This window comes from Ovis aries, chromosome 19, assembly GCF_016772045.2.
Source record: "Ovis aries strain OAR_USU_Benz2616 breed Rambouillet chromosome 19, ARS-UI_Ramb_v3.0, whole genome shotgun sequence".
Taxonomy (NCBI): domain Eukaryota; kingdom Metazoa; phylum Chordata; class Mammalia; order Artiodactyla; family Bovidae; genus Ovis; species Ovis aries.
The window spans coordinates 1,513,599-1,528,758 of NC_056072.1; the positions used below are offsets into that span (position 1 = coordinate 1,513,599).

General features: G+C 41.0%; 1 protein-coding gene across 6 annotated transcripts in view; it reads right to left on the minus strand.

The window, feature by feature from the left end:
* NEK10 (NIMA related kinase 10) overlaps positions 1 to 15,160 on the minus strand; it is a 283,289-nt gene that overhangs the window by 37,552 nt on the left and 230,577 nt on the right. For all 6 annotated transcript variants that reach the window (XM_042235756.2, XM_042235752.2, XM_060402044.1 and 3 more), the window contains one exon: positions 5,975 to 6,085. In XM_042235756.2, the coding sequence (XP_042091690.1) occupies positions 5,975 to 6,085 (111 nt within the window). The remainder of the gene's footprint in view (positions 1 to 5,974; positions 6,086 to 15,160) is intronic.

Below are 15,160 nucleotides of genomic sequence, written 5' to 3' on the forward strand. Positions count from 1 at the left end.
AGTTTGAGTAAACTCCAGGAGTTGGTGATGGACAGGGGGGCCTGGTGTGCTGCAATCCATGGGGTCGCAAAGAGTTGGACACGACTGAGTGACTGAGCTGAACTGAACTGTAGCAGTTTATTGGTCATTTGAGAATATAGTACTTTTTAGGCAAAAACTAAATAAAAGAAAATAAAATTTGTAAGAGAAACTACAAACGTAACCCTCATTAAATTCTTTAAATTATACCTTCTTTTCCACATCATAAGGCTTCCCTGGTGTCTCAGATGGTAAAGAGTCTGCCCACAATGCGAGAAAGCCAAGTTTGATTCTTGGGTAAGAAAGATCCCCTGGAGAAGGAAATGGCAACCCCCTCCAGTCTTGTCTGGAAAATCTCATGGATGGGGGAGGCTGGCAGGCTACATTCCTTGGGGTCGCAAAGAGTTGGGCACAACTCAGTGAGTAACACTTTTCCATATCATAAAATAAGGTTATCTTTGCTGTAGAACAACTACATAAACAATTTGGAACCTAATCAACTGAGATAGTACTCTGAAGAAAATTAAGCCTAAATAAATGAAATTATTAACAGGTACCAGAAGTGAGAAATGTTTTAATGTCTTTTATCACCCTTACTTGTCAATCATCTTATCTTTTCTTTCTTTATGTTTTTCTTGTCCTCTTTGATTGAATTTTAAGACATAAAATGTTGCCTGATTTTTCATTTTTTTCCTAACCTACAGCTCTTTTCTATTAGTATGTATTAGACTTTATAGGTCACTTTGTTAACAGAAAGATCCAGTATTTATACTCTATTTTCTTAGGCTTAAATCCGAGAGGTTGGTCAGATGCAGATTCAAGTGTTTAGCATGTACACTTCACAGGCGTGCCATGTACATCCATCAGGAGGCATGCACACTGTCTGGTTGCTCCCTTTTTTGTGATACCACCAATCAGTAGTGATCATGTCAGATCCATTATTTCATTCAGGGACTGCAAAATGATAATTTTTTTTTTATTCCTTCAGTATTTATTAGTTGAAGTTTTTTGATAATGAGGAAATTCTCCCACATCAATTTAGTTACCTGGAGAAAAAATTCATAAGGGAAAGGCAGAATAAATGCTTTATTCTTTTCTTTTTTAAATAATTTTTAAAATAATGAGTTGGTCACTTAGCATCTTCCAAAGGTAATTAATGAGGGATTTCATTTCACTGTTGTGATCTCTTGGATTTAAACGTTAATGCACTCAATTAATTGTGGTGACTGATGCTGACTGATGCTTTAATTATCTAATAGTCTGCGGGAGGCCTCTTTAAAGTTGGCTCCTAAGTCCTGCTGACACACCTGCAGTTGCCCTGACAGCATCCTTGCTATTTAATCTGTAAATAGAGTGAAGATACTCTAACATGATCATATCCAGTTCCTGACCTGCAGCTGCAATGGGCTGTATTTCCAAAGCCACGGGGGCAAAGGGAGCACACTGCTGCTGGCTTTATTTCTAGATTATTTTAGTGAAATGTAGGAAATATGTTCCTTTTTTAAAAAGATAAGATCTGTCATGAATTAATACTGATTCATACTGATACTTCTAATCTGAATTAGTATTTTCTGTTTTGTTTCTGTTACTCGTTTCTCTCATGCTGAAAACCCTACTTCTCAAAGACAATTGCTTAGGTGCTTTACTCACCCTGCAATCCTAGCCATATTTGAGCAGACTGGACTGAAGACACTTCAGGTGAGTCATGATTGGAGAGCTTAATTTCTTGGAAAAGGGCTCTGCCATGTTTTGATTCCTCTGCATATCCTGCTGGGTCTCAGGCTACTCATGTCAGGTGCAATCATCCCATAATGACTCCTTTAAACTTAATTGGGATATGGAGTCCCTGGATTTTAGAATAAGCTTCAGAGGGGAGGGTAGAAAACACATTGACTTTGTGGCCTGTCACCACTGGCGTGAGCGACTCTTCTATATGATTGTACAGGGGATGAAAAAGCCATTTCTGGACAAAAATTGTCACTAACTAAAGATTACACCAGAAGGGGGAAAAACATGTCACAAACTTTCCTTGTTTAGATTGAGATTGGAGGCAGGAGGGCTTTCTTTTCCAAGGATAAATATATAAATATATTATATCAATATTTATATATCAATAAAGAACAGAACCACAGTATAGGATATGTTACACAGAATATGTGTATCAATCTAGAATTTATTCTCTATTCAGCAATTATCTATTAATATCTACTAGACTCTGAGTACGACTCTGGGGAGTCAAAGATTAGCAAACTTACTCACTACCTTTGGGTAAACAGAAAAGGCAGGCTGTTAGAATAGTAAGCTATTTAAAACACAATGATATGAGTGAAAAGGTGATTGAAGCATAGAGAAAGGGGAGATTAATTCTAGACAGGAAAAGCTAATAAAGGTGTTAATAGAGAATTAGGTTAATATTCCAGGCGTAGGATTTCTTTACCTCATGGGAGGTGAGGCCTGATGGCAGGGTACGAACACCATAAGGGTAAGAACCACCACACACATAGAATCAGATGAGGAGAGTACTACATTCTTCACAGGATAATTTAATCTGCCTCTTAACAAAGTTGAAAGCAATGAATCTATGCCCCCCTTTGGTTCCCTCATGCCCCAGAACAGGAAGAGAAGGTGGCATCCTGCGACAGCACAGAGGAGGCAGACAAGGCTGGGGTGGGGGCATAACAAAAGAAAAGGAGAAAAAAAAAAAAAGACACCAAGGAAAGGATGCAAAACTGAAAACCCAAGTCACAAAGAAGCAATGATTTGTTCCAAGGACAGGCCTGCTGGGATCACAGAGCAGGGACAGGTCGCAGCACCTTCAAGCCTCATTTCATGGCAGGCATATTCCTCTCATGAAGGTAGGATCTCAAAGTAAATGCATGGACAGACCGGATTATTCTGAACATCATTTTAATAAGAACATAAAACTTGGTAAAATGTAATGTTTTATGGGGGATTTGAACTTTTATCTTTAAAAAATCTATCTACTGGGGTCTTCCCTGGTGGTGCAGTGGAATGCAGGGGACACAGGTTTGATCACTGGTCTAGGAAGATTCCACATGCCATGAAGCAGCTAAGCCCATGAGCCACAACTACTGAGTCTGCACTCTACAGCCTGCGAGCCACAGCTACTGAGCCTGTGCACCCTAGAGCTGGTGCTCTGCAACAAGAGAGGCTGACCCAGAGGAGACAAAATGAATCAGTTTATTGGTATTCATGATGTAATATGTGAATATCACACAATAAATATCTAAAGTCTCCTCCACCTCTATTTTGATCTCCCCTATTTTTGTTTCTCAGCCTTATTTGCCAAGACAATCCAAAAGATCTCTCTGCTTGATGAAGTAGGGTTTATAGTTTGATTACCTGCAGGTATGCATCCCCTGTTTGTGTATGTGCAGGTACCAATGATGTAAGGCAGAGAAGCAAAAACATACTTCTTTTTATTTCTTATCAGATAGCCCATATGACTGTCAGGGTAACTGACACCACCTTGGGCCCATGTGGCTCCTCCTGTCCTCCCCCCTGACCTCACTCAGGACTGTACTAGCCAGGAAGTCACACCTCTGTTGTCAGGGCCTTAGTAGTTAAGAGAAGTTTTTAAATAATCATCATGACCAGGTGGCCTCCATGCTCTGCTAGTCCCCAAAGACAATGATAAAGATGTTGGCTGAGGTATTCCTTGTGCCCGTGTGACCAGTTATCAATTCATAAACTTGACTTAGGAAGACACATCCTATTTCTGAGCACCAACTGCCACACCCTAAGTTAACTATAAAACCCTCCCAGTGGCTCCTCGAAGGTGTGGGGAGCAGCTGCAAATGCTTCTGGGTCATTGTCCACCTGATCTCCATCCCACCTTGTAAGTTTGCTCTTGTTCAATCACTAAGTCATGTTGGACTCTTTTGTAACCCCATGGACTGTAGCCTCTGTCCATGGGACTTCCCATGCAAGAAACTGAAGTGGGTTGCCATTTCCCTCTCCAGGGGATCTTTCTGACCCAGACATCAAACCCATGTCTCCTGTATTGGCAGGCAGATTCTCTACCACTGAATCACCAGGGAATTTCACCCTGTAAGTTAGCCTGGAACAAATTTGATTATACAGAGTTTCCTGCCTTGTTTATCGGTCTCAAGATGCCTTCTCAGTTCAGTGGGCACTTTTGGCTTCCTCCATACTCCAACACTGCCAAGATTATGAGTTGATTTATGCTACAGATTGGATACAGTAAAATTTTCAAATAAACCTTAAATAAAAAGTTCATTGGCTGCATGCCTGAGCCAAAATTTAAGTATATTCTGTTGTTGTTCAGTCACTAAGTTGTGTCTGACTCTTTGTGACCCCATGAACTGCAGCATGCCAGGCTTCCCTGTCCTTCACTATCTCCGTAAGTCTGCTCAAATTCATGTCCATTGAGTCAGTGATGCCATCCAACCATATCATCCTCTGTTGCCCCCTTCTCCTCTTGCCCTCAGTCTTTCCCAGAATCAGTTTTTCCCAATGAGTTGGCTTTTGTATCAAGTGGCCAACGTATTAGAACTTCAGCTTCAGCACCAGTATATGCTGAAACTTTTTAAAAACACACAAAATTGGAACAGAAGCAAGCATCTTTACACCAGTGGGCCCAAGCCGTTTGGCCTGTGTCTTTCTGGGACAGAAGAACAGAACCTGTGACCATCTCCAAGGCCTGTATCAAAATGGCTACAAACAAGGTCAAAAGGATATCCTTTTGCCAAGTTGTGTTAATCAGAAATAAACAGTTTTCTTTCCATCTGGGGTTGATTTAACCTCTTTGTGATTTAGTTTTCTTATGTAAGAATAGGAATATTTACCAGCACCCAAAGTCTAGGAGACTCTCTAATGTCAAAGAAGAAAAGAACTTTAAGAAATGGCTCGTTCCAGCTTCTTACATTATAAAAATTATGCCCTCAGTTGCTTAAGTGACTTGTTCAGGGTTGCAAACTTCAATTTATGGGCTTGGTGAAGAATATTCCAATAAAGATTGGAATAGAATTCTCTAAAAAGACATATATATTTGTTTACATTAAAGATATTTAATAACATTTCTTCTTAGGAAACATACTGTAACACTAAAAGAGCTTTCTATTAGTCTTCTGAGGTTGATGGCTTCAGAAAAAAGGGTGAGAAAATTAGAGGCAAAGACACATCCTTGATTTAACATCTTAAGTATGCTATGGTCTCAGTGCTTGTGTTCTCTCAAATTTGTACACTGAAACTAACCCAGGAGGGACCTTTGGGAAGTAATTCAGTTCAGTTCAGTTGCTCAGTCGGGTCCGACTCTTTGCGACCCCATGAATCTCAGCATGCCAGGCCTCCCTGTCCATCACCAACTCCCGGAGTTCACTCAGACTCACGTCCATAGAGGCAGTGATGCCATCCAGCCATCTCATCCTCGGTCGTCCCCTTCTCCTCCTGCCCCCAATCCCTCCCAGCATCAGAGTCTTTTCCAATGAGTCAACTCTTCGCATGAGGTGGCCAAAGTACTGGAGTTTCAGCTTCAGCATCATTCCCTCCAAAGAAATCCCAGGGCTGAAGTAATTAGGCCATAAAAATAAAGCCCTTATATAACTGTTCTTATTAAAAGTACCCTTATAAAAGAGGCCTCGAAGAGCTCTCTTGCCTCCCTCTGCCATGTAAGGATATAGCGAGAAGTTGACAGTCTGAAACCTGGAAGATATTACTAGACTCAACTATTCTGGCACCCTGATCTTGGACTTCTAGCTTCCAGAACTGTGAGCAATAAATTCCTGCTGCTTATAAACTCACAGTTTTTGGTATTTTTACTATAGCTGCCCAAATGGGCTAAGAGAAACATTGATAACATGCTTCAGGAAAGGGCAGAGTTTAATAGAGAATTCAAGCATGGGAAGATAAAATTTAATTCATATGATGTGTTTTTGTTAGTAAAAGAAGAATTTCTATATGTAGAATACTGTACCTTTTTAATTTCAGATTTCAAATTACAAGGGTTACTCTGCTGGCTGAAGAGGGATTTCTTGAATCTCTCTATAATCCTTCTTTTCAAGTTGTGGTGCAAAGCTGGAGGAAGCTGCATAAAATGAGAAAATCATTATAAGCACATCATTAACAATGCATAGCTGACTCTCAAGAAGCATTTGTGATGGTAACAATATTCATTCAATAGGACTAAAGAAGAATTTAAAATTTTACTCCAAATAGCATGATTTGATATTACAATTTTTCAGTCTATAATTCAGAAAAAAATATTTTACTGTGTTTTCTTTCAAAAGGTTACTTCTAATTATATTACTGTTCTTTCATTTTATTGATGTTATTTTTCACAGAACTAAACTACATATTAGTTGCACATATAAACTGAATTTTGTAAATAACAGACTTACAAGGAAAGATTCATTTTATGAAAGAAGAAAGAAAGAAATGAATATGTATACATTAGGGCTCAGTCAGGATGAATTAGATTTAATAAGTAAGTAGTAGGAAGCCACTATTTGTGGTAGAGAAGGGAAAGTATCATGAGAAGCACTTTTTAGATTTAATAATTCCCTACTGTTACCCACCAGAAGTTTCCACTTCCCTAAATCAAACACCATAAGGCAGTGTTGATGCACGACCTTTCAGTTGCTGCCCAGTGTGATTCTATCTGTCAAAGGGAAGGGCAGCAGTCTTTCCTGACATGCCTTATTATCCGCTAGAGCACCAGTGGGTCCTTGAAAAGTGACTCACCCTAGTTCTGGCAACTAAATTGATATGCCTTTAGTTAACTTAGAATTGCTTTTACTACTCCTGATGGCTTGAATTGACTTTCATAAAACCTTTTTCTTGCATAAGTCAATATTCAGTCAACTTAAGATTCATATATGGAGCATCACAAGGGACAGTACCCTATCTCTAAAGTTTTCATGAAGAATTAAAATTTTTGCACAGAATGATAACTCATGCATAGTTTAACTGCAGATGACATAAGTACAAGTAAATATACATATATATTCTAATACTAAGAATGAAATGACTAATACCTATAATTTGTGCCAGGCACTATTGTTACTCTTTTGTGGGCATTAGCCCTCTTTTTTCTTGACAATAAACTTATAAATCAGGAACTATTCTATAGGTGAGTAAGTCAGACTTTATATAACACCCAAGATACTTTCTGAGTCTCCCAGCTCTACTTTTGCTTGAGAACAAACACCACCATCACTAGCATTACACTAGTATAACACTTTACAAACATTTCACATACTGTATTTCCTTTATCTCACAGTCCCATAGGCTACCTGAATGATGAAACTGAGTCTAGAAGAGAGAATGACTCCCTCAACATCACAAGTCTAAAAGTGTGGTGTTTGTTTGTTTTCATCATATCAAAGTAACAGAAGAAAAAAATAAAATTTTGTATTTTATATAGTAGGTTTTCTCAGACATAATATATGGATTCTTTCTGAGGAACTATATCCTCTAGTGTCTCCAAAAATACATTGGCAGGCTGTCAGTAGTGAGAGGGTAACAGGCAGGAAGGCCAAGGGTCTCCAAATGGAGGAAATAGGCTGCAAGCATCACATATTTTTCTCTTAAAATTCTGTGTTGCCATGACAATACCTGGTTCCACCTGAACTTAATTTTTTTTCTAACCTTGAGCTAACCAATGCATTTTTTTTATGGAAATGCTTTTCTTAAGCTATGTTAATGTATTATGTATTTGCTTTGGAATTTGCCTTTCTTTAAAATGGTTCCACCTAAGACTAAATTTTTTATTTTATTAAACCTTGGGCTGATAATAACTCAACAAACCAGTATTCATATCAATTGTTTTATGGCTGGAGGATGACATATCTTGTGCTTTCCTAACTCAAAAATGAATATTGTGGGAGAGGGGCCTAGTGAAACTCCATCAGCCTTGAGGTGTCTCTCTTATCTGATTAATAACTTTCTAACAGACAGAAAACATCTGGCTAAAGAAGGGGGCACTCTTTCTGCCCCCTTCTGATGTCTATGTCAGAAGCTTTCTCTATCTCTTTTATACTTTAATAAAACTTTATTACAGAAAAGCTCTTAAGCGATCAAGCTTCATCACTAGCCCTGAACTGAACTCCTGTCTTCTGGAGGCCAAGAATCCTGGCGTCTTTCACAGCTCAACAACAACCTTTCTCTTGGGGCCTTGTCTGGGATCTTCAGGACAAGGTAAGAACACTCAGAGCTCTAGCCTCTCTGCTTTCTCAGTACACACATTTTCTGCTTTACTTTACTAACTCTATGGTATGCTTGTGTGTTTGATTGCTTAAAAGAGACACGTGTGAACCAAGGGCTGTGTTCTAATCTGTGATTCTGAGGTGACCTCATACAGCTTATGGCAGAGACCCTTTCAGGGGATTATACCAACCTGCTAATGTCAAGAGGCACCCAATGTCTCCTTTGGGGAGTGGCCAGAGATGGACGAAGCATGTGGACTGAACTCCCCTTTCTCAGTCAAGCTTTCTGGTCTCTTTGACCATTTCATAACTTCTTGGGAATTAGAACTACTAACCTAATCTGTCAGATCATAGACTTTCAAGGAACTTGTGATCTATATCTTTACTGTGCATTGTTATTTAGGTCCCAAACTTAGACTGTTAGTCAGGAAGCGACTAGCCTCGCTAGGAGTCAAAAGCTAGATGGAGCTCTAGCTCCAAGAGTATCTCTCAGGTTAAAGGTTACTCAGATAGGAAGTACAGCAGGCTTCTTCCTTTGGTAACACTAGCTCTTAGTGGACCAGAGGAGGCTCTCAGTGGCTTTTGTCCCAACTCCATAGATATTCTCTCTGTGGAATCTGTGGAATACTGGTATGGTGATGCTCAAAAGGAGCCTATTGGTTTTATGTTTGCACTGGTCTTACTGTGGTCAGGAATATACTCAAGGTTGTGTACAGGCATTCAGGAGACTAATGTTTACCCCAGTGGTCTTAGCTTGGGAGGCATTCTGGAAGGTTACACTGATAGCACCCCAGGTGGCATCAGAGGCAAGCAAGGATTTAATGGCGAGGAGCTGGACATTAGTCTGGGATGCCATCAGGTCTAGCCGTGGTGTATCTCCACCCTGCCTCAGTAGTAGAGCTGAGAGGGATGAGTAAGGTGCCTGCATCAGTAAGGGACAGACTAAGTCTGACCAGGGAAGGAAAACTTCAGTGTAAAGTGTGTCTATACCCCCATCTAGAGCAGGGTGGGATGCGTCTGGTAGAAAGATGGTGCTGGTCACTTTTTCCCCCTCTTGCAGATGGCTGCTAACAATTCCAGCCTCACTCCTTTGAGCTGTATCCTGAAAAACTGGGATAGATTTGATCCCAGAGCTTAAAGAAGACATGCCTGATCTTCCTAGGTGATACTGCCTGGCCACTGTATCCACTGGATGATGGCAAATGGTGGCTGGTTGGAGGGTCTCTTTGTTAGAAAACAAGGGAAGTGGGTAGAAGTAGCATATGTGTTGCCCTTTTTCTCTCTGCAAGCATGCCAGACTTAAGTCCTAAGGGTATAGATTTGGGCATGAAAACTTCAACTCCCTCCTGTCCTCCTACTTTGCCCCCATACCTGGGGCTCCAAATGGAGCAAACTGAAAGTCAGGAAACCCCCCTAGGAAAGGTTGCCTTGGTCTCAGTAAAAACCCAAACTGAGATTCAAACTGCCCAAGTACAGGTCCAAACAACCCCTGTCTCAGTACAACCTCAGACTATTCTGGTTTCAATAGAAACTCAGACAGTCAAAGTAAGAAAAGCTCAGACAGTGAAAACTAAGGATGAGATGTAGGACAGGAGACAAAGAGATAAAGAAAAGCAGATTTCTCCAACCTATCCCTAGGATCATATGCACAGAACAACCAGAGCAGCTGAGGAACAATCACACAAGCTGTTGCCTCTTCATGAAGCACCCACCAGGAGAAATAATCAATCTATGAGAGTTAATAAGCTCTTTTCTTGTCAAGAAGTACAAAGAATCAAAGAAGATCTGGGAGACTATTTAAATGACCCAGAAAAATATATTAGAGCCTTCAAGGGTATTACTCTGTTTTATGACCTTACTTGGAGAGATGTGATGTATATCCTGGGACAAATACTAACTCCTGACTCAAAAACTTGAGTTTGGGGGAAAGCTGTTGTCTATGGAGATGAATGACTTGGTAATGAATCAGTAGCAAAGAGGGAGGATGAGACAGTCATTCTCCCCACTGGGAATTAAGTGGTCCCAATTATAGAACAAGACTGGGACTATAACACGGCTAAAGGAAGATGGGCTCAGAGTCATTTTGTCAGATGTATTCTTGAAGGACTTGAGTAAGCACATGCTAAGGCTTTAAACTATGCCAAATAGGCAAACATAATACAGGAAGAGAAAGAAGCTCCTGGTAAATTCCCAGATAGACTGAAGGAAGCCCTTTGTGGATTCTCTGAGATTGATCCCAAAAGTGAAGAGGGAAGAGTGATCTTAAAAGACAGAGTTCTCACTCAATCCGCTCCAGATATCTGCTGTAAGCTATTAAAACAGGCGTATGGACCAAATCAGTCTTCAGATAATCTGTTGCAACTGGCTCAGACAGTCTATTACGGCAGGGAATATGAGGAAAAGAAAGAAAGGTAGAGAAAGGCAAAGGAACAGGCAGAAGCCCTTGTAATGGCTGTCAGAAACTATCTTAAAACAGCCTGAGAAAAATGCCCAGAGGGACCCAGGTGACAAGGGATGGGCTTGCTATTACTGTGGAAAGGAGGGCACCTCAAGCGGGATTGCCCTAAGGCATCTGAGCCTCCCCGGGATCACACTGGAGGAGAGACTGCCCACAGAGGTGTACGTTTCAGGGGTTGGACTCTCAAGACCATCAGGACTGAAGGTGCCTGGGGGTGCCCACACAAGTTCCCATCCTAATTACACCTGAGGAACCCCGGGTATTAATAACTGTAGGGGGCCAATCTGTTTATTTCCTTTTGGACACTGGGGCAACCTACTCTGTGCTTACTGAAGCCCCTGGCCCACTTTCTTCCCAACCCACTTCTGTAATGGGACTGTCTGGACCAGCCAAAAGATATTATTTCAGTCATCCCCTAAGCTGCAACTGGGACTCTGTGCTATTTTCACATGTGTCTCTGAGTCTCCCTCACCCCTTTCAGGGAGGGATTATACTGAGCAAGGTCCATGCCTCTGTTTTCATGAATATGGAGCCCTCCTTTTCTCTCCCTTTAATTGAACAAAATGTAAATCCTAGAGTTTGGATTGATGGAAAATCCATGGGTCAAGCACAAAATGCTATTCCTGTAGTTGTCAAGCTCAAAGACCCGCATTTATTTCCACATAAAAAGCGGTATCCACTGAAATCTGAGGTTAAGGAAGGGTTAAAACCCATCATTGAGAATTTAAAGGAGCAGGGGCTACTAATTCCCTGTAACAGTCTGTGCAACACTCCTATTTTGAGTATAAAGAAGTCAAAAGGTAAATGGAGACTAATTGATGATTTATGAATAATAAATGAGGCTGTAGTTCCTTAATACCTTGTGGTGCCTAATCCTTCTACTCTATTGTTTGAAATTCCTGAATAAAACAAATATTTCTGAGTAATTGATTTAAAAGATGCCTTCTATTCTGTGCCTTTGGTGGAGGAAAGTCAATTTCTATTTGCCTTTGAAGACCCTATGCAGCCAGCTTCTCAGTTAACCTGGACAGTTGTGCCCTGGCAACTTCATGACAGCCCCACCTATTTGAGCAAAATTTGTCACGGGATCTACAAAATTTTAATAGCTCCAAGGCAGGGGTGCTATAGTATATAGATGATATTCTGCTCTGTGCTTAGACAGAGGAAGTTTGCTCACAAGCCTCAGAAGGTTTCTTAAACTTTCTGGCAGGCTGCGGTTATAAGGCATCAAGGGAAAAGGCTCAGCTTTGTCAACAACCTATTAGATAGCTGGAGCTAATCATATCAGAAGGGACTAGGGCCATAGGCCCCGAGAGAACTAAACCTATACTAAATCATCCTCTACCTATGACTTTAAGGCAACTGAGAGGATTTTTAGGAATCACATTCTACTGCCATATTTTGATTCCAGGTTATGGGGACTTGCCCGGCCTTTATATAAACTTATAACTGAGACTCAGCAGACCCAAACTGACAAGCTGGTTTGGTCCCCAAAGACTCAAAAGGCTTTTAAGACTCTTTAAACTGCTCTCCTGCAAGCTCCCACTTTGAGCTTGCCCACAGGGTTAGAATTTAATTTGTCACTGAAAGAAAAGTTATGGCCTTGGGAGTTTTGACACAACCCTGAGAGCCTCACCAACAATCTATAGCTTATCTGAGAAGAGAATTAGATGTAATCTCTTGCGGGTAGCCACACCTTCTAAGAGTAATTGTGGCAATGGCTTTATTAACACCTGAAGCCCTCAAAATAATTAATGGATGAAATCTTACTGTACTGACTACTCATGACGTGAGTTGAATCTTAAACTCTAAGATTAATACTTGGATGATAGACAGTAGGATTCTTAAATATCAGTCATTGTTGTTAGAAGGATCAATAACTAAGCTTAAAGTTTGCCGGAAATTTAAATCCTACCACTTAACTTCCTGAGAAGAGAAATGAAACACCTCATCAAGATTGTTCCCAATTTCTAACTTTAAACTATGCATCTCAGGAAGATCTGATGGATACCCCAGTAGACAACCCTGATATGGAAATATTTTCAGATGGCAGTTCTTTTGTTCAGGATGGGAAGCATGAAGCAGGTTATGCAGTAGTGGTGGCTGAACAGGTTTAGAAGCAAAATCTCTCCCCCAGGGAACCAGTGCTCAGCTAGCAGAGTTTGTGGCTCTGACCCGAGCTCTGCTGCTGCTGCTGCTGCTGCTGCTGCTAAGTCGCTTCAATCATGTCCGACTCTGTGCGACCCCAGAGACGGCAGCCCACTAGGCTCCCCTGGGATTCTCCAGGCAAGAATACTGGAGTAGGTTGCCATTTCCTTCTCCAAGGCATGAAAGTGAAAAGTGAAAGTGAAGTTGCTTAGTAGTGCCGAACTCTTAGCGACCCCATGGACTGCAGCCTACCAGGCTCCTCAGTCCATGGGACTCTCCAGGCAGGAGCACTGGAGTGGGTTGCCATTGCTCTAGAGTTAAGCAAAAGGCGGCAAGTAAATATCTACACTGATTCCAAGTATGATTATTTGACTTTACATGCTCGTGCTGCAATATGGAAAGAAAGCCTAAAACAGCAACAGAAAAACCTATTAAGTATTTCAAAGAGATTGAGAAACTTTTAACTGCTATATATCATCCTAAAGAAGTAGCTGTTACACACTCCAAAGGGCATAGCAGGGACGGGAGTAAAGTAGCCTAAGGTATAATCAGCTGGCTGTCAAGCCAGAAAAGCAGCATTTTACAAAACCCCTTCACTGCAGATGCCTTTGATCTGGACAGGTTCTGTGGAACAGGAAAAAAAAAACCACAATACACTGAGGAGGAGTTAGAAAGATAGAAGAAAAGAGGAACAAAGATTACTGATAAAGGGTGGTTATAGTCTGAGGATGAATGATTAATAATTCCTGAAAATGCTCATTGGAAAATTCTTAAGAATTTACACCACTGTTTTCATCTAGGTGTTGAGAGTACTTACCAGATGGCTTCTCGTTTGTTTGAAGGTAAAAATGTAATGAAGACTTTAAAGGACATTATCAAAATATGTGAGATTTGTCAGAAAAATAACCCAGAGACTGAAAAGCTAGCAAAATCTGGGTTACAACGAAATGGAAAATATCCTCGTGGAGAGGACTGGGAAATTGATTTTACTCATATGCCAAAAGCTAATGGATATTCTTGCTTACAAGTTTGGGTGGCTACTTTTACTGGATGGATTGAGGCTTTTCCCTGCTGTAGTGAACAGGCTAAGGAGGTTATAAGAATTTTAATCCATGAAATTATTCCCAGGTTTGGGCTGTCACAGAGCCTTCAGAGTGACAATGGCCCTGCCTTTAAAGCTGCTGTAACTCAGGGGGTGTCTAAAGCTCTAGGAATAGAATATCACTGACACTGTTCCTGGAGACCCCAATCCTCAGGAAAGATTGGAAAAGTTAATGACATTATTAAAAGACATCTGTGCAAGTTAACTCAAGAGATGCAGGACAATTGAGGGCTTAACTGTCCCCAAAGAGGAGGGACTGTCCCTTTCTGAATGTATTTGTGGAGGCCCTTTTTTATGCACAGACATTGTTATGTAACAGCTCTCAGCTTTTCAACAGGCATTAATGGAACTCCAGGAGGTGACTCCTGACCCAGCCTCTGTGTCAAGCAAGCCTGTCTTTGAGCCAGGAACTGAGGTCCAGATAAAAATAACTGGGATCTGGGGGCCAATCCCTTGAGCCTCTCTGGGAAGGCCCTTACCAGATTATTCTTTCTTCTCCCACAGCTGTTGAAGTGCCAGGAATTGATTCGTGGGTGCATCACACTTGAGTTAAGAGGTGGCACCCTGGCCAGAACTAAGTGATGTCACTTCATGTCCTTACTTTCTATGCTCTAACTTTCTGCTTTTCAGATGGGCCTGATAATCTATGTGAGCCTGCTTCTGCTCACTCCAAAAATCCTGAGTCTGCCATTTGATCCTCAAGACAATGCCTTCCTGTCCTGGGCTCACTCCTATGCTACATTCCACAATTGGTCTAACTGCTAGCTTTGTGGAGCATTCCCCTCTTCATCGGTGGAAGGCTTCCCATGGTGGGCATCTCCACCTCAAGGAAAGGACTTTCTCCAAATCTGTGAATACCTTCGGCAACAATCATATGTGATGCCTCTTCTTAATCTGATGACATCTAACAATCCTAAAATGGACTGGTGCAACACTTTGTGCCTTAACTATGGGCATAATGTGACTTTTAATTTTGATTATACATTGTCTTGGTTTAATGACTATTTTGCTACACAGAAGAAGGTAAATGGGTCTAGATGTGATGGCTTTTTACTTGACATTTATCAAATATGGGATGAGGTTATACACTAACTCCTGAAAAGGGATGCCTAATATCTAGCTCCCCCATAAGCTGGGAACAAATAGAGCCATCCCCAGAAGTTAGCCAACAACTTAATCATAATGATTGGAAACACTTGGGATTTTTGCCTCAGGAAATATGCAACATAATCATTCCCGTGTTTTCCA